The 24,503-nt window shown below is 36.2% G+C and overlaps 2 protein-coding genes across 2 annotated transcripts; both read left to right on the plus strand.

Moving 5' to 3' along the window:
* Positions 1 to 3,304: 3,304 nt before the first annotated feature.
* On the plus strand, positions 3,305 to 8,331 carry LOC139142759 (uncharacterized). The gene is made up of 5 exons (XM_070712870.1): positions 3,305 to 3,400; positions 3,905 to 4,013; positions 6,441 to 6,771; positions 7,441 to 7,668; positions 8,219 to 8,331. Exons 2-5 carry the CDS (start codon positions 3,912 to 3,914, stop codon positions 8,329 to 8,331), a joined length of 774 nt encoding a protein of 257 aa, XP_070568971.1. The 5' UTR covers positions 3,305 to 3,400; positions 3,905 to 3,911.
* Positions 8,332 to 12,121: 3,790 nt separating this feature from the next.
* Positions 12,122 to 13,707, plus strand: LOC139142764 (uncharacterized). The gene is made up of 2 exons (XM_070712883.1): positions 12,122 to 12,314; positions 12,609 to 13,707. Exons 1-2 carry the CDS (start codon positions 12,211 to 12,213, stop codon positions 13,705 to 13,707), a joined length of 1,203 nt encoding a protein of 400 aa, XP_070568984.1. The 5' UTR covers positions 12,122 to 12,210.
* The last annotated feature ends 10,796 nt before the right edge of the window (positions 13,708 to 24,503 follow it).

The following is a 24,503-nucleotide window of genomic DNA, read 5'->3' on the forward strand; positions in this document are numbered from 1 at the left end:
AGAGTTAGCAAAAAATGTACACCCACTCTTTACATGAGATCAACGATATTTACATAGGAATTATCAAAGCTTTCTTAACAACCCCTTTGACAGGAGTTTATTTTATTGCACATAGTCAAAAGACCTGAATAGGGACCATTGTATGCTGGAAATGTGGTACTATTTATATGCAAAAATATTTAAATGGTCGAGACTTCATGTACTTCTCGACAGTTGATGTAATTATTATTATATTTCGAACTGTGTTGTTGTTGTGGATTGAATGACTGTGGGGATCCGGAAGTTCGTCGAATCGAGAACGGCCTTTCTAAACACTCATAAGATACATGATTATGTATATTAGCTAAAATTCACATCTCTAAATAAAAGAAAGCGCATCAGAAATTGACCACAAGTATTTTCCAACATTCCTTAGATGAGAAGATGCTGGTACTTAGACATCTCCTCTTCTTTACACGTAAGGGTATACATGTAAAAATGTGTTTTCACGTTACCTATATTCCATTGAAATCATCTCAGTCTGTTGTTGATAAAACTGTAGGCTGTTGCATTAATTTTTCTCTGTCTTCAAAATCTACTGTTGATTAAATAGATTTTTAAAACTTTATTAACGTTTATAAGTGTGTCATTAGACGACGCTGTACTAAGACCTGTAAGAAATTGAGTGTGTTAATACTTTTGATTAACATCGTATTGGTAAATATTGCAACTGAACTCAAACATCTTGGTGATGTCGACTATAAAAACATTTCGTTTACAAAATGAATTAACATTTGCATAAATATGTAAGGAAGTTTGCCAAGGTAGCCCTCACTTCCAGGAAGAACACACTGATATTAATACTGCAACCTCACCTTCCTCATCCCTTCAGCATGATTTCGTATGTTTAACATTGACTTATAGTAATCAACTTGACCGATAATAACTTCCACAGCTATTCTGCGTTTTTTATACTTATTTCCTTGACGATTGTCAGCAGACGTAGCTTCTTACAATTCATAAAACTGCTTACATTTCCTAACTTTAAAGTAACCAATATTGTCTTGCGTTGAGTGGTGTACGTGTATTGTTTTAACAGATGCTAAACTCATTAGAAATGACATAAGGTTAACTTAGACTCAAGCTTCAAGTTGGAAGATTAGCTAATCTTGTTTTGACAATATTTTCTCTCCTTTAATTTTCCGACATATCTGTATTTAATTTAAGTTGTGTGCCACGCAAGTTATTCATTCGTTAATTATAATATGTATTATTAGTAGTATACAGGTATTAAGTAATCATTGACATGTGAGCTGGCCGCGATTTGCCTTGCACCAGACATCGCTCCTGTAAAAAAATCGTATTGCTGACCAGAAATCGACACAACATCCCCTATGATTCAGTACTTACGATCTCCAACTGTTTTTTAGCACACATGCAAAAACGACAAATCGCCTCAATGGTCATATGAAACGAAATCCCCTCCTGTATTTGTCACTAAGTAAGAGGCATGACCCAAGGATTACATTACTTGAACCAAACATTGGATATAGAATTGAACAACATTTGAACTAATTTGGGATAATTGCACACTCATACTTTACAAATTTCTCAAAAGTGTTAGGTGCCATATAGCTGAATGTTGCAATGTTACAAATTGCTCATAAAAACAAGTGTTTAACATAAAAAGAAAAACAGATGAGATAATATTTGTAGATTAAATCAGCATTACTTTACCATCCAATTATCCCAAATTAGTTCCAAACGCGTTACTTGAAGAATATTAGTGAAATATTCGTTTTTGGATAACAGGCCTTGTGCGAGGTCAGATCGCCAGCCCGTAACTCGTTTCTAAGATGTAAGATCACAATAAGCAGCATAAAGGTGATACAGAAGAATGGATGGAGGATTCAAATTACAAAATTGTAAGAACTTTTGTCTTCGTCATAGTAGTTCGTTGACTTTCTTCATGATTGTTTATCGTTAATTGGCATATTTCGACTCCTTGCTACGCAAGCGACGGTGTAATAACGTTTAACCGACAATCATAATATCTAAGGTGAGGAATGTTACCTTTCACTTTCGTCACTACGTGCATTAATGCTCACACAGTCCATGTAGAATACTGTATTAATAGCCACATAGTGAAACGATAGTCGCCGTGTCTATTAGACTGAATTACGGTGGCGCTAGTTAGGATGAACTGTGTGACGCATATATCCCTTTTGAGCCATAAAGAGTCAAGTGAGACATCACATTGAGAATTGCGATAAATATATCAATGGTTTGTAAAGAATCAATGATTGTCAATAAATCAAGCATCATCAATAAGCATTAAACTTCAAACATGTGAGTAAACTTTCGTATCAACTAGCGTCTCAACCCACTGCAAGGGGTAAACTCAGAGTTTTCATCTTGATTTATCACGTCCCCTTGTACTTTGACATCACTGTCCTGTGATGGCAGGTGCGCATATGATAGCTATCTCCAAGGTGATCTCAAAACTTATTCGATATAAAAATTCAATGGCTACTGTTCAAAGGATTTAACAGGTGGTCAATCGAAGCCGAACCTGAATTTTCTTTTCTGGGTTGTTTATGTTTGAACGAGTAGGAAAGTTGCCACTTGTATAAGGATATTGTACACGCAACAAATTTGGCCAATTATAAATAGGGCAATTAAGTAATCAATACCTGAGAGTAACTCTGAGAAAGGTGCGGGGTGACATAGAAATAAACCGTTCGTTTCGCCACTTCAGGTCACTTGAAGTATGCTCTCAAACAACTTTAGTAATATTAAGCAGGCAAGAGGAGGGGATAAGTACTTTGTTACAGTCGATAAAAGGCCGCGGTCTTTGTTGCCGTTGCAAAGCAAAAGGGTAATATATGGAGTCGTTAAGAGGGGTCAAAATTTAGTGGTGTGAGGGTTGACGGACACAACAAAATAATATATGTTATGATCTTAAAATAATTAGTGAGGCAATGTGAATATTTGGTCATAATTTGTGCCATCATAATTTGCGCCATTCAAATTGCTATATAATCTTCTCTAACATCCGGGAGTTCTCTAGGAATGACATTAAGGAGCATCTTAATTACAATTCCATGGCTTGCGAGGTTTCATTGTAAAAATCGTCAGTTTGAACTTAGGGGAGAAAAGAAGGAGAAAGTTTTTTATAATTTACATTGCTTTATGTGAGGAAGCAATATCGCCGAGCTACGCCCTCAACTATTTTCCGTATCATTTGCATTTAGTGCGACATTGATTTATTTCACAAAGGGTTGAAACTGGCACCTTCTAACCTACTGTAAACAAATGCGTCTTGGACTTTGGTTTTAATCTGTTGATAAACAGGCAGAACTCTGAATTTCCTATTTTCGATAAATATCCGCGATTTATCACGTCAAAGTTAAACTTGCAGGTGAGTTTAGATGGAACTTGACCCGGTATATGACATTTTTCATACAAATTGCAGTCTTCAAAACTCGATCGACAAATGTCACTCGAAGAAGTGATCAGAAACTGAATAGATTGTAGGTGCCAATGCCGCCCACCTATTGCTGCCATATTTTCTACTGTTCATTGCGATTCTGATACGGGCATTACCACGTCAACTTTTTCATTCAAGGCGCTGGTAGTAGTTTTTGGTGTTCAAGCCATCAGCTGATTGGCTGTGCTTCAATGGTTTAAGGTTAGTTTCATTGTAAGTTACAGTAACATTCAAAATTGCACGTGTGTTTTCATTTGCTATTTTGAACGCCATAAGAAGCCATGTTTTATAAAGCGTGTAGGTGTTTATGTATGTCTTCATATCGAGACGAGTACAGGCTGCTTTTTACATTAAAGCCGGCTTCGTTTGCAATTAAAGCTACCCTCCTATGTTCTGACCTTGATTTTGCCAAACATCTTGTCTTTCGATTTCCAGTTACTAGATGCACAATTATATCCGGATGATGGCAAACATGATACTTTCTCTAAGCTTCAAAATTTCCTTGATGGCATTTGTCCTCATCACCATAAAGTGTCTTCCAGAGGTGAGTATCATAAGTCACTGGAATCACTACTGTAACAGATTCATATACTGTATCACCACATACAATATTTAGACAATTTGAGACCATTCCTAACGGGTGTAGCTTGCTAGCAGGGTACGCTTACCCATTCCGGACACCTGGTACCTTGCCTAACTATCAGTGGTTCAGGATGGTCCTACTTAAATTTGTAAATCTCAAATGTACCATGGACCTGGTAATGTATTACGTTGAATGGAAATGATTATTGGACCAGTTTAATGTCATATGCGTCGTCTGTAAACAATATCGAAACAAGAGTGCGCTAGTATTCAAATTGCAAAAATAAATCACCTCACAATACAGAAAGCTTTTGATATCGATCAGGCACTGTCATTTGCCTTTTTGTCTGTGTCTGCGTTGCTACCTTTCTATATGTATGTATGTATGTATGTATGTATGTATGTATGTATGTATGTATGTATGTATGTATGTATGTATGTATGTATGTATGTATGTATGTATGTATGTATGTATGTATGTATGTATGTATGTATGTATGTATGTATGTATGTATGTATGTATGTATGTATGTATGTATGTATGTATGTATGTATGTATGTATGTATGTATGTATGTATGTATGTATGTATGTATGTATGTATGTATGTATGTATGTATGTATGTATACATTTGTTGTCTGTAAATTCATTGCATGGGCGTTTTATGGCCATACTTTTGAAAGATGCACAAATACATGTACATTTAAAAAACAATTGTATGAAGACGGCTAAGTTGCTTGAAAACCTACAGTAAGAGCAGGCACAAGGGGGCATATTTCACTTCTTTTCACTTTCTAATTAGTTATGCGTCAATATTTGTTGCAATATAAGGACGCCTGCAAAGTGATACCCAATTTTTTCAGTTATGATGAATTTCTTAGTACATGTGAATGTTAAATATAAGCGAATTTCTCTTCTCTGCTTCAGCAAAACGTGATAGTCCTGTTTTTATACGATTGCACTCTTCCAACAATGCTCTATGGAGATAGTATCAAACCTGGAAAAGTATGAAATTAGAAATGTATGTCATATTCTCCCGCTGACTTGCCACAGAATTACATTACGTCCGTCCTTTACAACTTGCAAGAGCTTAAACCTCTAATAAATTGACGAACAATCAGTGAGTACAGACTCAAAGTTGGTATAAATTCTTGTTGACCTTTTACCTACTTTTAACTCCCTGAGCTTCAACTAATCATACACATTTAGTTACCATGTAAATAGTCCATCTTTTTCATTTAAACAATTTTGCATGATATTTTTGTATTTGGAAACTGCAATAAATGTCCCGAAACACGCTAGATCCGAAGTCAGTGCATGCTGGGCTGTTTTAATTCTAATAAGGGGAAGTCGTATGCACCGATTACATGTATATCTCAAAATTTTGTACGGGACAATTGAAAGGCCATATAAATTACGAGTACTTCTTGTTTACAAATCGCAGGTATGTTGACAAATGTATGGTGTTGTCATACACTTGTATACCAGTTCTTGTTGAATTATAACCCCTGCCTGACCTTTCAAAGACCTAGATGCCAACGTACATTTTTTGTTTGTTGACTGGTTAATGTTTATTAGACCCCAGAAAAGTAAGCATCTAAATCACAGAATCAAGCTATAGTATCATGCATGTCACAACGTTTGAACTTCGCAGGTAGTTTGTGTTCTTGTAAGACACAATTCATGTAAAATTGAATGCAAGACATACCCCTTATCAACATTTAACACTTTTGAGTAGTGAGAAATTTTCGGGATTCTTGGCATTTAAGTGAGAAATCGTGTGAATTTGCTAGAGGTTTGAGTGTTGTCATCAATGATATTTTGTAATTACAAAACACCTTCATTTGGCTGCACCTCACACAATGTATTGCTCTATTACAAGTCGTCTTTAGAGCGTCAAATTCAATATGTCAAAACAAATAATATATGAAAATTTCTCTGTTCGATCATCGAGTGTCAACACTCTATCGTCATAACAGAAATTTCTGGACCACAACATATGTTGTTATGGTTAGAGAAATGTTTGACTGTGCTTCAACGTCTATTAATACTTTTACCAGAGGACCAGTATGTCAGTATAAAGAAAGTGGCAACTGCAATCGATTCACACTGAGTGCTAAGGAGCGATACACGTCTCCGAATAGCTGACTCGTTCTATGTGAACTGGGAAAATTTTAGACCCTCTCGCTAGGCTGACTTTAAGTAATTTGTTCTTTGTTCATATTATGGCTGTAATTGAGAAATTGGTGAAAACGTTTTGTTTTCATTTCTCTATGAGGTGATTTCACAAAATAGTATTAACATAATTGTAGAATTTTAAGTAGATACATTCTGTCTTTCTGTCTTATCAACCTACTCTTCTGACTTTTTGGCAATTGCCACTTTTTAGGTAGTCGGTGTGAACATAAATTCCAACTGTACGCTTACCCGTTGCCCACCAGGATATAAGTTCGCGGGGTGTGAGAGAGAATCTGGTTCTAACGACGAGGAGTGTCAGGTGTGTGAAGATGGGACATACTCCCAGTATCACTCCTATTCTCCCCGATGTCAGACATGCTCTGTGTGTAGTACAGATGAAATAAGAGTCCATCCTTGTTCAAGAACCCGTAACACCCTTTGCAGAAGGAAAACCTCCAAATTCTTTGTAAGGATCGCTGAGCAGTTTCCATTAACTCAAGAGGATGAACAACAAGGAGAAGACTCGTTTAATGAAGGTTCAGGTAACAAGCTTAACTTCGATATTTGTAAGCCCTATTATGAAATCTGAGAAGATGGCCATGCCACAAAGAGATGAAATCACAGCTTATACACAATATAAATTTTATATTCACATAAGTCACCAAGTGCATTTTCCAGTAGTTTGTGGAGGAAACTAAGCTTTGTTAGCAGTGAGTTGTGTACGATGTTGATAATGCAAACTTTTTACACGGTTATCCGACGGCTTTCATAGTTTCCTATCTTTTACATATAGAATAATATAGATATTGTAAGTCGTAAGGCTTTCGAAAGTCATAGATTTCGACAGTTGTATCGGTCAGTATATTGCTTTATTCGTGTGAGAACTCATATGAAGGGTTTCAAGTGTGTTGACAATTCTGCACCACGTTGTTGTGTACGTTACTATGTGAATGGTAGTAGCAAGTGGCAATGCTGACCTTTAATCTCTGATTCTCTCTCAAAGTGTCCGACAGCCTATAATTTCCGGTAGCTACAAAGGTAGTATTTTGCTAAACTTTTAGCAGCACCTTAAATTCTGTATGTATGTACTTCGGATGGCCTGATCAAATTAAAACACAAATTACTATACCATCATAATTACATCTGCAACCCAAAGTTCGTGTAAACGTCATAAAACGCAACGGTCATGTTTTTCAATTTGGTCCGTGCAGGTTCTGAAGTGTATTTCGACGATGATGAAGATAACGTTGGTATCAGTAATAGACGTGCAAATACTTCATTCCATGGATCCCATAATGTAGATGGCTATATTGTAGACAGTTACAATTCTACTGCTGCGGGTGAAGATACTGATAATGGTGGTGGCGGTGGGGCTCAGTATGGTAACAAGAAGGGGATATTGAAGGAAGGGAAACAGGAAGATTATAGGGAAGAAAACGGTAATGTTAACATAAATAATACCCATCAATACTAGTACTGACTAAGTTTACTGAAGAATTGACATTTACGAAGAAGTATTGGCTAGAGTCTTTCCTAAATTATGAGGCAGTTACCATGACAACGTAAGAACAAAGGAGTCCATCGAAAACTAATGCAATTCACGATGATTTAATAATAATCCTAAGGAAGAAGACGATAGCTATGTATCATTTTGATAAATGATGTGTTACAGATAGTTCCGGTTTTGTTTGTATTTTGTTTTGCCTTGTTTTTTGTTTGCCTTGGTTTTTGTTTGTCTGTCTTCTGTCCCTCTATCTGTCCCTGCATGCCTGTCCCCATTGAACTGTCTCTATCTCCCTCTAACTCTGTTGTAAAGAAGTTTAGAAATTTTGCCTCAAGATTATTTTGCTGCATGGTTGTTTGTGCAGTGTAACTGTATTCTACTCTTGAGTGTGTTCACCTCGAATACGACAATATCTTCTAAGATTGATGCTGCACATAGATCATCGGAGAACTCAGCAAAACAAGTATTTTTTCTGTGAATTTTAGATGGTGTACAGTATTCCGACGACGGGCTCAGAGCACATGTGCAAAATCATAGAACTATATTTTATGATTCGGCAGGCGATACAGAGGTCGCGGGCGACCGAGGCAAGTATTAGATTCATTTACATTCAATACATGTTGCACGACTCTCACGTTGGGCGTTGTCCTGTCACATTAAAAAAGGAAGGGTGACGCACTGACCATTAACAATAACTTATTACATAAGGCAAAAGAAACCCCAAAGATACAGAACTGTAGTAGCGTTCAAAAACCTCATTTTCATATGTTTATAGTAAAAAACAAAACTGTATATTAGACTCTACTTTGTCTCGGAACATGGACATACCAGTAACATGTCATACATTTATTCAATTCCTAATATATTCGATTCTTTACGCATGTTTTGGATCGTGTTGACGTATTTCAAACTCACTATTAACATAATAATTTGCTATTTAAACACCGTGGACTACTAAACACGTATACCAATGGTGAGTGCCGGCCCCGGTTCGTGTAAGTGTAGAGTCACTCTGCATAGCAGAACACTGGTAGGCGTGCATGCGTCGTCTACTGTTCTCTTGATGCTGTGAAATTTTAGCAAATTTTGTATTTAAAAATACCATTTAAATTGTAATATTAAATTAATTTCAGTTTTCTGCCCATCTACAATATATATGCCTGAATATCTTTTACTTTCACAAGATACATTGTTCACGGGCTTGAAAATGACCTAAATATTGAGTATTCATTGTCAGTCAGTCAGGAGGCCCAAAGTAACAGATGAATTATTTTATAAATTGTAGGTGCGCAGTATTATATTGAGCTAGGACAATTGATAAACATTAAGGCTTTAATTTTGTGTTAATTCACACTGTTTCATACATTTCCCTTTATCTTTTCATTGATGACGATACAATTCTGTCTCAAATGATGCGATCACAATATGCAACCTACCTACATGAGTACCCCTCTGCTGTCTAAAGTCTACTAACAACGGTACAATTGTTAAAGGCCATGTATGGTAGTAAGACAGCCTCCCCCTCCACACACATAGATCTAGACATGGCAAGATGTGACTATCAGAGCAAAGAGTCACAACTGACCAAATCTATCAATAGTCATAAGTTTAGGGCTATCTTTCTGCTGTCTCACTAATTACCCCGTCAGATTGGTTACTCCCTATGCCTTTTAGCAGACAAAATTTTCTAAATGAACTTGAATTTATATCTATAAAGGACTTTCTTTCTATCCAGCAAATTACATTGCATCGTGAGCCCGTGTTACAAGCCCCGAGGTAAACAGCACATCATCAAAAGTTATCAAGATCAAGTTTAACGCTACTGAAACTTTATTATGCATTTCAGCTAATATACAGTATTCCAACGATGGATTCACAACACGTGTACAAAATCGTAGAACTAATGATTCGGCTGGCGATGTACAAGTTGCAGACGACTCAAGTAAGTATTAAATTTAATCACGTTCAATATATAACATTGCTGTCACGCTAGACGTCATATAAAAAAGCAGAGGCGACGCTGACCGTTGACTGGCGAAAGGAAAAACCAAAAGCCATTCTCACATGTTCTATGGTAAAAACAAAAAACCATCGTGAAACGCTGTATTCGATATTATATCATACCAGTATATTGATGGTGCATGCGCAAATACTGCGATCTGATTGGTCAAGACGCAAAAAGAACCGTGGTATATTGGCGATATACCACTGCTAGCATACGCACGTCGAGCTCTAAGCTGAAGCAAACTTACTTTTATGACATTTCACGCCAGAATTCCAATATACTGTTATGATATAATAGCAATAAATCACACCCAGCGACGGTATACCACTTCGATTTTAACCAGGTCACTTCATATATGCACTCGCTATCGCTCGTGCATAGGCTATATGTTGTGAACTGGTCAAAATGTCGTGGTATACCAACGCTGGGTGTGCTTTATTGCTTAAGTCTACTTTGTATTGGAAGACACGCATACCAGTGAAATGTGATACATTTATTCATATCCGATTCTTTACGAATGATGAATTTGGCATTGTCTTGACCTATTTCAAACACGGGTTGTTTACTATTTAGCATAATTATAGGCTCCATAGTTAAAACATAATGGACTACGTACACGTTCGGTGGTAAAAGCCCCCACCCCAAACCCCACAATAAAATTCGTATAAATGCAGGGTCTCCGTGCGCAGTAGTCTGGTTCCCTGCCCCCTTTTTACCGCTGGCTGCGCTTTGCTAACGAAAAGGGTCAGGTATGCGCTAGCCATTTTGCCCAGATTTGGGGCAAAGTGGTAATCGCTAGTGGCACGTGATATCAGTCTGGAATGTTCGAAATGACTGCGCCCTTCACAGTAACTCAGCAACAAAGCTGGGAGGGCAGTCACCATGAACATTACAGAGTCTTCAAACAGTCAATCTGTTTCAATATGCAAACGTCGTATGGGGTGAATTTTGTTGTGAAAGAGCATACTTCATCCAAATGACAAAATCGAGTTTATTTTTTGTTTGTTTTTGAAATTTGAAAGGACGTATAACACTGCAGTAGACGCAGGTGCTCTCTTGGCCAATCAACATGTTCCACAGTGTTGTCCAATCATAGCTGTGGATAGAATGGCGCATATCTGACCCTTTTCGTAGAAAGGGGCAGAGAACCAGACTATGTGCGCAGGCTGGCCGGAGACCATTGAAATTTGTGCATGCGTAGTCTACTGTTCGTTTGATTCAGAGAAAGTTTAGTAAGTCTTGTATTTAAAATTACAACTTGAATTGATGTAGATTAGTTTTGGTGCATAGAATACCATTTCTGTAGAGAATTAAAAGAATCTCATTTTTTCGTGTCTAATTTTGCAAACATTTGCACGAATATCTTGTGCTATACGAAATACATTCAATACAACAGTGTTAATGGTTAGTCGTGGGACCCAAATTGACAAAGATTTTTTTTTTACAAATTAAAGGTACGCATGGCGTAGTATAATTTTGAGCTACGATAGGACAAAATACAAACACTGAGGCCATAACTGTTGTTAATTCATTCCGTTTAATACATCCATTCGTCTTGTTATTGATGACAAATACGAATAATGCGTGCACAATGCAGCCAAAATCAGTATCCCTCTGCTAACTATCTAAAGTCTGTTAGCAATAGTGCAACTATAATACGCCAATAAGGCCAAAGTAATTAAATTCTTTGTTTTGCGTCCCCACCCGCTTAGGTTTTTAGGGTTTTCATGAAAAACACACACAGTGTATTAGAATAGGAAATTTTAGGACATGACCGCTTAGCTTTTCTGAACGAAATTTTGTTACCCTTTTTTTATTTGCTGCAATCTAATTACATTGTGTTAATTTTCTTGTGTGTGTTTTTCAGCCTCTTAAACGCGTACCTTTTCCCATTTAGAGTGGACGCAAAACAAAGAATTTAATTACTTTGGCCTAAATAGCTTGCACATAGTATCCCGCCAACATCACTGCATACATTGCTGTGTTTAAATTGTTGTAGCACAGGCGCCATTAACCTATTTCTTCTGTATGTGTATCTAAACATGCATTCCCCATATATATATATATATATATATATATATATATATATATATATATATATATATATATATATATATATATATATATATATATATATATATATATATATACACACACTGTAAAACTAGGAACTTGTAGATACTACTCTACAGTTCTACCAGCAGTTCATGAGATAAACAAACATATATATATATATATATATATATATATATATATATATATATATATATATATATATATATATATATATATATATTTATTTATTTATTTATTTATTTATTTGCTAGATGGATCAGGAAAAGAGATTAGAGATTATTTTCATAAGGTGGCATTGTATCGTGTCGTTGTAATTGCCCATGTAATCTTTCGAGAACATTTTTCTCTCCTAATGCAGGAAATGAAGTAAACTTAGACGCTTTTGACGATGCTAAAATGTCGAGGAAAGTTTCTGCGAACGTACTATTGACGATACCAATACTGATAATATCTATAATAATCCTAATTATCGTTGTTTTAGTTTACAGAAGGGTTAAAAAGTGAGTCAATGAAAATAACTAATTACGTAACATATCTGAATTGCTATTGATTTCTGTCAAGATCCTAAGAACGTAAAAGAAACAGAGGTGGATTATAAAAGAAAAACGAAATATTCTAAGGATGATCGCTCCTCTTTCAAAGACATTTACTTCCGTTTGTTCATATTTAGCTAGTCAATGTGATTTCGCATTCTGGAAGTGAGGTCCTCTATCCGAAAAACACAGTAATGATGCAATTTCTTTAATTATGATATTTCATTTTTAATATTTGAAATGAATCTCGTTTATCTATAGGAAAACATCAATACCCACTAAACGGGTCAGCGAGGACACCTGTGTACCTAGACGTGAATCGTGCACCTGCACCATTGAAAGGAGAAGCGTTGGTGATGGTCGTGGTTACAGTAAAGAGCCTGGCCGACGTGCTGAATGCAATTGTACAGCCAAATCAATCAAAAACCAACCAAAAGAAAATAACACTGTACTAATTGGACAGAATGATCGTAGGATTCACGCGATTCAGAAAAATTCTCAGATCATAATACCTGAGCAATATGTGCATGACCAAAACACGGAACATATTGGCACTGCTAGATCAACTTCAGCAAGGGTTATTACTAGTCATGTTACACCAGATGACAACTTTTATATCAAAATGATCGCTGTCGTTGGCCCCGAGGGGGGAACAATATCTAGCTCTGAGACAGGTGTGTCGTTGTTTATACCCGAAATGGCAGTACCCGCTTACAAGAAGCAAAACGTCGAAATCCAAGTATCTAGTAAACTCTCCCCTTTTAACCTTAAATTTGATGACGAAGATAGTGGGCTCCCTTTGACTCCAGTTGTCCACTGCCTGTCTCCGGGACGTAACGAATTCTGCAAGCGAATGCAGTTAAAAATTCCCCACAGAGCTATCCTGGAAGAAAATTCGCGATTTCGTGTAAGGTACAGCCATTCCCCGCTTGGTACAAAAATGAAATGGAAGACATTAGAAATGCCAAGTGAGAAACAACAGAACAATGTTGTTGATGATTTCTCCTTCACTGTCGACGAGAAATACTTTTACATTTCCACCCTGCATTTCACAACATTCCTTTGTGAATCATGCGGTAAAACTGTAAATCTAAACCTGCAGTCAGTGATTTATGGCCGATATGAGTTACGCGATGGAATCAAGCAGGAAGTTTACTTCAATGTCTATATTTTTGATGCCATCCTTGACAGCGAAAAGGCCATTGAAAAGAACGAGAGGGCGCATGCTCAGCGTTCCGAACATTATTCTTTGAAGCCCAATGAATCCATGAATCAATGGTGTATCGCTTTGCTTCAACCTCCCGACTGGAAATGGAAACTTGACCCGAGGTTTGACGGAAAACAGGTACATGTAGGCTGATACAATCTTTCTAAGATAATGCTAGATAACAAGATAAGAAAATCTTTACTACCGAAAGTATGTTTCAACTTGCAAGCTTGTTTTAAATTTCTATGTTTGTATGTATGTATGTATGTATGTATGTATGTATGTATGTATGTATGTATGTATGTATGTATGTATGTATGTATGTATGTATGTATGTATGTATGTATGTATGTATGTATGTATGTATGTATGTATGTATGTATGTATGTATGTATGTATGTATGTATGTATGTGTGTATGTATAGTATGTATGTATGTATGTATGTATGTATGTATGTATGTATGTATCTATCTATGTAGTTCATTTATATATATATATATATATTATATATATATATATATATATATATATATATATATATATATATATAATAACACAAATTATTACTTCAAGTAAAAAGTAATAATATTTGTTACTAACTTACTTGAGTTTCATGCATCCTGCAATCTTCAGACAGGGAGGAAATGATTCTTAGGCTGACACTCTCATTTATATGTTTGGAACGTACCATTCTATTTGTAGGTGGCTGTTGGTTTTATAATGTCGCCAGGAAAACAAATATTATTTATCGAACTTTAACAGCATCTAAGGGTTTGCTACAGCTCTTCAAATAATTATCAAAACGCTCAAATTAAATGATGTTAAGCTTATTCCACTATTAATATATTTATTCCTCAAAGCCTTTTGAAAGTTTTGCGTTTGCAACATCGTAGAGTAAGCGGAAAGCGGCAGCAATTTTATTTATTTACTTTATTTACAATCAAAGTAGAGATGTAGTTCGTCGGGAATACTCCAAAGCTGATGACGTATTTATAGTGCATGTCTAGACGTTTACCGTTTGATATGACGGCTGATATTTTACGGTAAACGTCATTAGGATGAAGCGATGTGGGCATACATGTATGATAATTCCATGAATCAATCAAAAAGTGACCTTGATCTTGTCGTTACAATTATCAATCTTAGGATATAAAGATGAAACACTGCACTGTCACTTCAAGTCGGATGCACCTGTACCACCCTTTGCCAAGTTCAAGGTCGTTGCTGTTACTGATGAGCCGAACAACAATCTCCATAGCCACATTGATGCAATGTTCACTATAGTACAAATCAGAAAGCCGCCATATGGATCCAATATTATTGAGGACTCTAAGACGAAGCAAAAGCTATCTCTAGATTTCAATTTTGCTGATATACAGCAAGATTCGAAGGTGAATATATTCAAGTTGTAACCTTTTGATATCGGGACTCGGACAGAAGTTATCTGCGGTGTCGCCATATAAATTTTTAAGGTCGTCTAATTATACCAAAATAATTTTGCACAAATAGACGTTCATAATGAAAGTTTTGAAATCTGAGCAAAGTGACATAGAAACTGCCAGCTCTTCAAGAATCACTTAGTACATAAACCATAGCCAGCAAACACTCTCTCTCTCTCTCTCTCTCTCTCTCTCTCTCTCTCTCTCTCTCTCTCTCTCTCTCTCTCTCTCTCTCTCTCTCTCTCTCTCTCTCTCTCTCATATATATATATATATATATATATATATATATATATATATATATATATATATATATATATATATATATATATATATATTGTTTTGTTGTTTATTTCAGTCATTGAGACTTCACGGCGAACAGCAACAGCTATCGCACATGCGGTAAATGACCCTCGTGGTGAGTATCTCTTGCATTTATATTTCACTACATCGAATGTTAGCAACATTTTACATTACGTTTAGAAACTTCGTGTTGCGTTGTGAATTGTCTTAGGTTCACATATTTTCTTTTGATTTACTAAATCGCGCCGATAGAGAATATTGGAGAACCAGTGTAGATCAGGGGACAAAGGTCAGGAAGGACGATGCTGTTCACTCTGTCTCTTTTGTAACCTGAAAATCTCACTGGATTTTCAGCGAATAACGTGAAAATCTGCCCGTGTCTTATTAGACTCTCCAACAGTCCCTCAATGGCCACACTGTCGCCGGTGTAGTCTAGTTCAGTGAGCTTGTGCAGCCAGCCTTTTCCGCTAGGGACTGTTAACACTTTCATTTGTTGATTTTTTGTCTCGATTTTTCCCCCTGGCTGTAAGGTCCCAACAACTCTCCTTTTTTAGATAAGATAATGCTGATTATAAGGTAGAAAATGGCAGTCGCATTTTCGGTAATTAATAGCTGTGACACAGGTCAGGTGTAAACATGATAGGATGATCAAGTAAGATATCGATTGATCTCGGGAAGAATAAACAACGGCAAGTCTAGCTGTGCACTTTGAAAGGCACTCAAAAACAAATACTCCACTGGCCTCCAATCGAGTAGTTTGCTGAAATGTCAAAGGATATTTTGAACAAATTGAAGAAATTAACACAATTTCCAAAGAAGAACGACGGATATAATCTCATAAACGCTCAATGTCAATCACTCCCTTGCCGCAAGATATCTGCTTCAGGTTATGTTTTCTGCACAATCATAGATAGTGGAGCAGAACTGTCAATAGTACTACACTATGGGATTTATGACAGAACACAGTCAAAACTATAATGTGCGACCCACTAAATTCAGATGACAGGTGATCACTCCTTTGGAGGGTTTGCTGTTTCTTAATTTTACACATTTGTCTGGCCATGATACTACAAACATATTATTACACCATTTTACAATTTGTAGATGATTCCATTGGAATACAGGTCATGGTGGACACTGTATAGGTGTCTGCGTAACATGAACTATTATCCATTTTGATAACAGTGGACGATATCCGCTGATCGGTCTTCAGTAACCCACCTGGTTCCTTGGATTTGTTTATTGATAACTAATTCAGCTAAGTGATTCTTGAAGAGCTGGCATAGTCCGCTTGTTGAGGCCTGTTACAACCGATAACGTAGTAACTAACCAATAACGTATCAAACCCGATAACGTAGTAAAAATGTACCGATAACGTAGTAAATCAACCGATAACGTAGTAACGAACCGATAACGTAGTAATTTTTTCTAACCGATAACGTAGTAAAAATTTACCGATAACGTAGTAATTTCTCCTAACCGATAACGTATCAACAAATTTACCGATAACGTATCAATGAACAATAACGGCTTAAACCAACTGACAATATAGAGTAGTCAACCAATACCACATCAAAACGACCAATAACGTATCAATTAGTTGATAATATCTGATTAAGCGAATCATGGGGAGAAATAGATCGATCGGTCGATCGATCGATAGATAGATAGATAGATAGATAGATAGATAGATAGATAGATAGAGAGAGAGATAGATAGATAGATAGATAGATAAATAGGTCGATCAATGTATCGATAGATATATCAATCACTCAATCGATAGATCGACCGATCTATCTATCGATGTTTGATAGATGGTCGGTCGATCGATCGATCGATCAATCGATCGATAGATACATTGATGAGCAGATCGATCGATAGAACGAAGGATCTATCAATTAGATAGAACGATATATCAATTAATCGATAGATCGATCGATCAATTCGATTAAATAGTCAATAGATAAGTGAATAGATAGATCATAGACCGATTTGTCATCACATTGTCTCTTACTCAATTTATTTTTCTTCTATTATTTTTTTCCGTTAGCGTAAATTGTTATAAATATATTTGTTTCTCATCCTATACATATTGCAAAACTGATGCGGTGACGCGGTTTTTTTCTTCTCATTTCTTTTACTCTTCAACAACAAGAATGCGCGAAAAACATGAAAACGAAATAGGAATGCACGCAGAGATAAATGCACAGCAGTGTTGTTTAGTATTTTTGTATAGCAACAGTTCTGCGGTTTGACTTTTAGTGCAGCAATGCACAGTTTTGTCAGCCTAATATAACAGTGACATATGTGTACTGTTTTTGAATGGAATGTTAGTGTTAGTTATTTTGTTTACAGTTTTTTGTTTACAGTTCTGTTTTATACATATTCCTCATGAGCAAAAAAAGGTTGACGTGGCGGGTCTCAATTGACACGCGCGAGGATGAGAAACAAACTTTTTATTTTTCTTGGCCTAAGCGGTTTTTTTCTATCAGCACTATACTATGTATGACTACTCAATAATTTTGAGATGTCTTCGTAATAAGATGTGAATCGACGTGAATCACAACAGAAAGGATAAAAAGGAAAGAAAAAGCAATACGTTGTCTACAAAATCTGTTGACTCGGCTTGCTTACGGGAGTAATTTCCAAAATCATTTTGGAAATTACTCCCGTAAGCAAGCAGAGTAATGAATTGTGATTATAAGGAATTCAATTGAGCAATGAGTCCAGATTTACCTGTAATTCAGTCCCAGAATGAGAGTTACATGAGTGTGTACCGGTGCTTTACTGTCTGTTCTGTTTTGTGTCTATGTTTATAACTAGTGTAGTGTTATCAGATTACGGATGGGTATGATTACGATTATTTTGTAAAGGCTTATTGTCATTTTGATATATTGACGTTGTAAGTAACGAAATTTTATAATCGGTCATATTGAAAACTTTTTCCAAGTCCTCCCAACTTAGAAAGTGTGTCGATAAAGACACTCTCATATGTATTGTATCTTTAATTCATTCTGCAGGAATACTTATAAATTGGTTCACATTTCCCAGATTGATGAAATTCGATTCGTGATGTCTGAGTAATATCAGGAAAACAGTATACTCTAATTTGATACATTATCAGTAAATTTGTTGATACGTTATCGGTTAGGAAAATCTACTACGTTATCGGTAAATTTTTACTACGTTATCGGTTAGAAAAAATTACTACGTTATCGGTTCGTTACTACGTTATCGGTTGATTTACTACGTTATCGGTACATTTTTACTACGTTATCGGGTTTGATACGTTATCGGTTAGTTACTACGTTATCGGTTGTAACAAGGCCGGGGAATCACAACGCCCTCGTCCGCTGGGCAGCACTACCCTCAACCATATGTGACGCGCCCTCAACGGTCTTTCTAGCAAGCAAGGCTGACCGAACCAGCTGGGTTACTGCGCATAGGCCGGCTTGCTGAGGGCGGTATTATGATTTGAGCTGAGATGAAGCCGGCGACGGGCTGTGAGAGAGTCTAACCTACTTGATTGTAGCCAGTGCGGGGCTGAGAGAATTTAGTGTGTAATTACCTCTACTTAGGCCAATGTTTGCTTGATAGGAAATACTGACCCCTATAAGTATATATATTTAAAGAAAATGTATATGCAGACATTGTTGTTAGGAAGTTTTTTGTATATTTAGTACCAACGTCTTTTACATTTCGTTCAATTAGTTAGCACATAGCCATTCTATAAATGGTCACAGTATTAACAAAAATTTTAGTAGATGGGGATTTTACAATAATTTGATTGAGTTTAATTTTTGACGGAAATCCGAACATGCTGTCAAATGTCAATGCTTTTTTTCAGTGGTCGACGACATAACATTAAATAAAGTTGCTGAAGATCTGGACGAGAATGGTTGGAAAAGCACGATCAGGCACTTGTTTGTTGGAGGAGGTGAGGTGGGAGAGAACGTACTGAAGAATGTAGATCATGACCAGCGCACCTTCAAGGAAAAAAAGTATGCAAGTCTGAAACAGTGGAAAAGCATAAAAGGTCCATCCGCTACCTACAGTGAACTGCAGGACGCTTTGAAGAAGGCCCGGGCCACGTTGTTAGCATCTTCCCTACAACGCAAAGTAGACGAAACCAGTGGTCAGGAAAAGATAGAAATACAAATAGAAAGTACAATCTAGATCAGGAGAACAGTGCAAGATTCCGTAGGCTATTGGCCGCTCTAACTGCATTTTCAAAGCGTGAACAATATACGCAAATGTCTTGTATTCATTTTATCATCGTTGACACGTCTCATGATTTTCACCGTAATTTCATATTTCAAGTCTCTATAATTCTACGTATGCAACACAGTAAAATGCTTTTGAGAACTTTGGAGATTTTAGCTTAGAAAAGTTCTTTTTTTTATTTTTCTCGATCCTTTAATATTAAACTTAATTTATAGGTTATTGATTTGCATACGACAGCGTAAAGAGTAACCGGCTATTCATCATATGTGTGCATTTTGAAGTCCATGATAACAAACTATTTTCTTTAATTTTCTTTGGTTTATTTAGATTCAGGTCTGGAATGAAGGTTTCATATCATATAGCTTAAGAACTCTTAACTTGAAATTAAGCTGTGCTTGTTCAACTGACTTATTACTCATGTTTGGATTTGTCATTTCTTTCCCACAGTACAAATTCCATAAAGGTACTATTTAAAGTTATTTAAACATCGCACATTTATTTATTTAGCCCCTTTTATTGTGCAGATCATGTATATTGAATGGTTTCCTCTGTCACATTTCCGCTACGTTGAAGAATTCGAACCTATAACGCTACGTTTAAGTTTTAGGGCGCTAAAGGTTATGGGATAACCACTTTTTAATTTGAACATCGAGAGACCTTGGACTGTTGCACCGTCTCCCTGGTGAATGTGGTCTGGAAGAATCCTAAGTACCTTGTCTCTGAATCATCTGATCTTAAACAGGAAGCTGTACGTCAATAAGAATTATAGGAAGTATATTTACTTGAGCCAGCAAAAGGCATGAGTCAGAAGCCAAGCTTTAATTAATACCTGCTACAAGCGTTGTTTAGGTTGTTACATAATTTTTTCTTTGACATTGTACAATAGCATTGTATAGTTGATATGTTTGGATTATTATCAGAATTAATAGAGGAAAGGGGCGTAACTCAGTAAGAAAAACACTATATTCAGTGTTGTACTTGAATATTGTTTATCTCTCTAGTAGTGGTTTTATATCGAAATAGTAGTATTTTGTACAAATGTCTTGAATTTTCATTTTATTTCTGTCATTTCTTTGAAGACACCTGTGTCACTGAATAGAATCGATATCCAATTAGTTTACGCTTTTACCTTTGATTTTGATATCCTTCAAGTTGTTATAAGTAAAGTTTGGGTTTATCAATTTTAATCAAATATAATGCCCTTTAAGCAGAAAAAGGTGCGTGATGGGTGTATTTATTTGAAGTTTGTTGAAAGTATATCAACGGAGATATTTCTATGAATTAGTGTATCGTGAAGAGCGCCCCCACAGTGACAGCTGCTAGATTTACAGACAGACGTTTTTAACACCTCTGTATAGATTTTGCATTGGCTCTTTGGTGATACGGAAAGTCACTGCAGATTATATCGTAATTCCAAACGTAAGTGAGCCAGAATAAATATCTACTTACGAAGTCTAGTTTTAAATCTTGTAATAATATTCATTGAACGTAGAAAGTAAGAATGTAATAGGAATTTTAATGGTGTAAAATTTTTGCATATTTTTTACCTATTTACAACAATGCAAAAGTCAATTTTGCAGTTAATGGTCATGACATCAGTCTCTTAAAAATATTTTAGACAGCCCAGCTTTCCAATTCTATTGTCTGCCACTTGATTTATCGTCTGTAGGTAACCAAAGGCTGTCAGCAAATCTTCTCGGCAGTCTCTTAATATAATCAACACAATGAAATATTCCGTCATATTAGCTCATCGCGACAAACCAGATGAACAAGATAAAGCGTATGGACAACATTACACGTCAATGTGTCTTAAAAAATTATAAATGAATTTTAATTAAAACATTTAACGGCTCTGATTGAATCATGCTATGTTAAACATGTACCTTTTAGAACTTCTTATTTTATAAAATCAGAAATTTTTGATATGTCGAAAATTATAGTCGGTGATTGAGCGTTTCTCGTTTGTTACAGCATAGACAGTGGAGCAGAAGACAATCAGTTTTGGTGATGGTAGGGAGGAAGTGCGGCGTTTGACGGCGCTCCTTTAGTACCGAGTAGGTGAGGGCGCTCTGTCATGTATTGATGACCAGATCCATGTTGGTCCACACTAAACAAGATATTGATAATTAAAAGTACTAATAAAATCAAATCTGTCTCCATCTCCCTCTTAAGCATCCTAAACCAATATGTGTACTTGCAGTTGTTCGTCTGAAGTCATTTAAACTTTATTTATGCCAGCATTCAATGCTGAACGAAATCTCTTTACACACCAAATTTTCTATTTCTCGTATATGTGTCGATATGTTTAGTTAACCAATGAAACATAAAATTGGTTGACGATGTGTTACATGCAAAATTTTATTTTCATTGGATTTATTTTTGCTATCCTTAAGACAAGGGGACAGTGTAAATTGATTTCACACCATGATCTTGGTGAGAAATCAAGTGTACAGTTTTCCTAGACAATGTTTTGTGGAGTTTTTGAATTGTCAACTCGGTCGTCATCAGGACCTGTAACACCAAAATACTTGAAAGTAAACTGAATTACCAATGCAACTTCTGATGATATATCATATCTAAAAGCATAGCTATTTTGTGGCACGTATGACTAGATGCTTGCATTACGTCATAACTCTATTATTATTTCTAATCTTCCCAGCAATGTGTGGAAATGAATGAAATTTTGAATAGTTTGGGAGCACATTTAGTTGCGAAACACGTCATGCATATCAGAAAATCATGACCCGATTATACCGCAAAATAGGTCATGTTTAAATTCCTATCGTTAGCAAGAATTTACTCTACTGAAATGAGACAAAATCTTACTAACAATAATATAGCTTATCGTATGTACATATTTTTTCAATAGTAAAGCGTTAAAGTGATACTTTTCCCTTAAGTTTTAGCCATATCGCATCTACATTTTATCATCGACATTCTGTCTGCAGTTTATGTACTGTCATGTCTATCGTTTGTTTGTCGTATTTAAAGGACCATTATTTGTAACTTTTGACCATTTTTTACCTCGGAAAATACCATGTTGGAGGCTCATATTTGTTGCAAAATGTTGTTTTACACGAAGAAACAAACATGATTAGTGATGTTATAGCCACATAAAACTGCTAATTTTTGTTCAAACGTGTTGCCCTTCCGAGCTCGTTTGTTGACGTCTGGCGTGCTCAGCGTGCTGCGGAGAACGCAGATATGGTGACGCCGCGATCACGCGAGATGTACAAGTTCACGCTTATTGCGGGATCAAAACAACATTGCGTCGTGGAATGCCAGACATCTGGCTACGCAACGTGCTCGGACAATGGACTACGACGTAAGTACCGGGCATAAGTAATGAATATTTATTTTGAAATTGCTGTAAATGGCTCGCACAGGTGCAGAAGAATGCCTACGTTGCAATCCGCGTGTCAACAGAGTTTGTATTTCTGTCCGGACAAAAATTGAAATTTTCGTTGTAAAATCACATGTTACTTAGTTGTAGGGCACGTAATGTTTCCGAATAATATGCGATTCTCTGTTATTTGACAGGCTATTCAACATGAGCCAGTGATCATTTCAATCAAAACACTACAATATAATTTTTGCAAGTAAGATTTTTTTGTTTTCGCTTGAAAATTTTTGTATTAATCATATTTTATAACTTTGTTGCATATCAGCAGATTCCATCACCCAAGTGTCTATTATATTTTGCTGTACAGCTAGGAACATTGACGTCACTTGGTAATATTCAGTCACGAAGTCACGAGGTAAGATGTACAAAGATACAGGGGACGTCTTTATTTCCAGGCTTTCGCATTCTACTATAGTTTGCTAGACTGTGTACGGCAACACTTGTTTACTGAACAATACTTATTACTTCAAGATGAGATGTGACGAAACCAAAGTCTCAAGCTACTTCTTTAAATATATTGGAGAATTCGTTTTTTTTTTGTTTTTTTGTTTTTTTGATTAATGATCTATTATCAAGTTGACGATAAATCAAAATAAATGTCTTGAAACTCACAGGAAGACACACGATACTCTATACTCAGTACTTGATAAACAAACACTTCTCGGCAAAAGAGAATAAATCATTTTGCTGTAATGTTGATGTATGTGATTATGGAATAATTACATTTACTAGAGCTCCTTAAACTTGAAACGTAGAAAGTTACAGTGACAAAAAATCCTTCCTAAGAGATAGACAAATTTAATAAATAACATCGACTCGTCTTCAATGTGATGAAATTTGCTAAGTGGACTAGAGACAGAAGTTTTATTTTCAGAAAAGATTTCATGCAACAAAGGAGTAGCTCCAGAGATTTCCAGTAAAACAAAATCTATAAAATAAGTTGTTAATAGTCTTTGGCCAAGTTTGCCGTACTGCTTTTAAAATGTTCTTAGGGGGGGATTCTTTTTAAAAATGTAAGTCATATGAATTCTAGATCTTTTGGCGTCTAACTGTATCGCATTTGCACCGGTACGAATGCTTCCATTTATACCTCGCTGACGTACAGATGAATCAGTCAACTTGCCATGCAGGCCTAGACTTGGTTCAAGTCTATGATTTGTTAATGTTTGAGTGGAGTGAACGCAATGATTTGTATTTTGCTTTCATGTGAAACGCGCGCGTGAGTGGAGTGGACGTGATGAGTTGGGTGAACGCTATACAGGCCCTGGGGGAGTTTCGCCGGCAAAAATCCGGCAAAAACTAACTCACTATACTGCGCACTGCAGACTCAAAGGTTACGCATTCAATCGCTCGGAAAATCTGCGCTACCAATTCCGAATAGGTTTGTACGAAATAGGAGAGACACAAGAGAAACTATTATAAATGATTTTAGTTTTTAAAAATTCACCGACTTGAACAATGCAGGTCTAATGTAGGCCCCTGTCCTGTTGTATACGCAACGCTAAAACCATGGCTAGTCCACAATATATGTTAGGCGCCGTAAAATAAATTCTTTACTTGCCGTCCGCGTGCGGGTAGGT

The sequence above is a fragment of the Ptychodera flava genome, chromosome 1 (genome assembly GCF_041260155.1).
Source record: "Ptychodera flava strain L36383 chromosome 1, AS_Pfla_20210202, whole genome shotgun sequence".
NCBI lineage: Eukaryota > Metazoa > Hemichordata > Enteropneusta > Ptychoderidae > Ptychodera > Ptychodera flava.

Bases quoted from the DNA above. Each gene is read 5' to 3' on its own strand.
- LOC139142759 (XM_070712870.1), top strand. From the start codon at position 3,912: ATGCACAATTATATCCGGATGATGGCAAACATGATACTTTCTCTAAGC. The intron at 4,014-6,440 runs GTGAGTATCATA...GCCACTTTTTAG, and splicing joins CCATAAAGTGTCTTCCAGAG to GTAGTCGGTGTGAACATAAA. The intron at 7,669-8,218 runs GTAATGTTAACA...TGTGAATTTTAG, and splicing joins AGATTATAGGGAAGAAAACG to ATGGTGTACAGTATTCCGAC.
- LOC139142764 (XM_070712883.1), top strand. From the start codon at position 12,211: ATGTCGAGGAAAGTTTCTGCGAACGTACTATTGACGATACCAATACTG. The intron at 12,315-12,608 runs GTGAGTCAATGA...GTTTATCTATAG, and splicing joins GTTTACAGAAGGGTTAAAAA to GAAAACATCAATACCCACTA.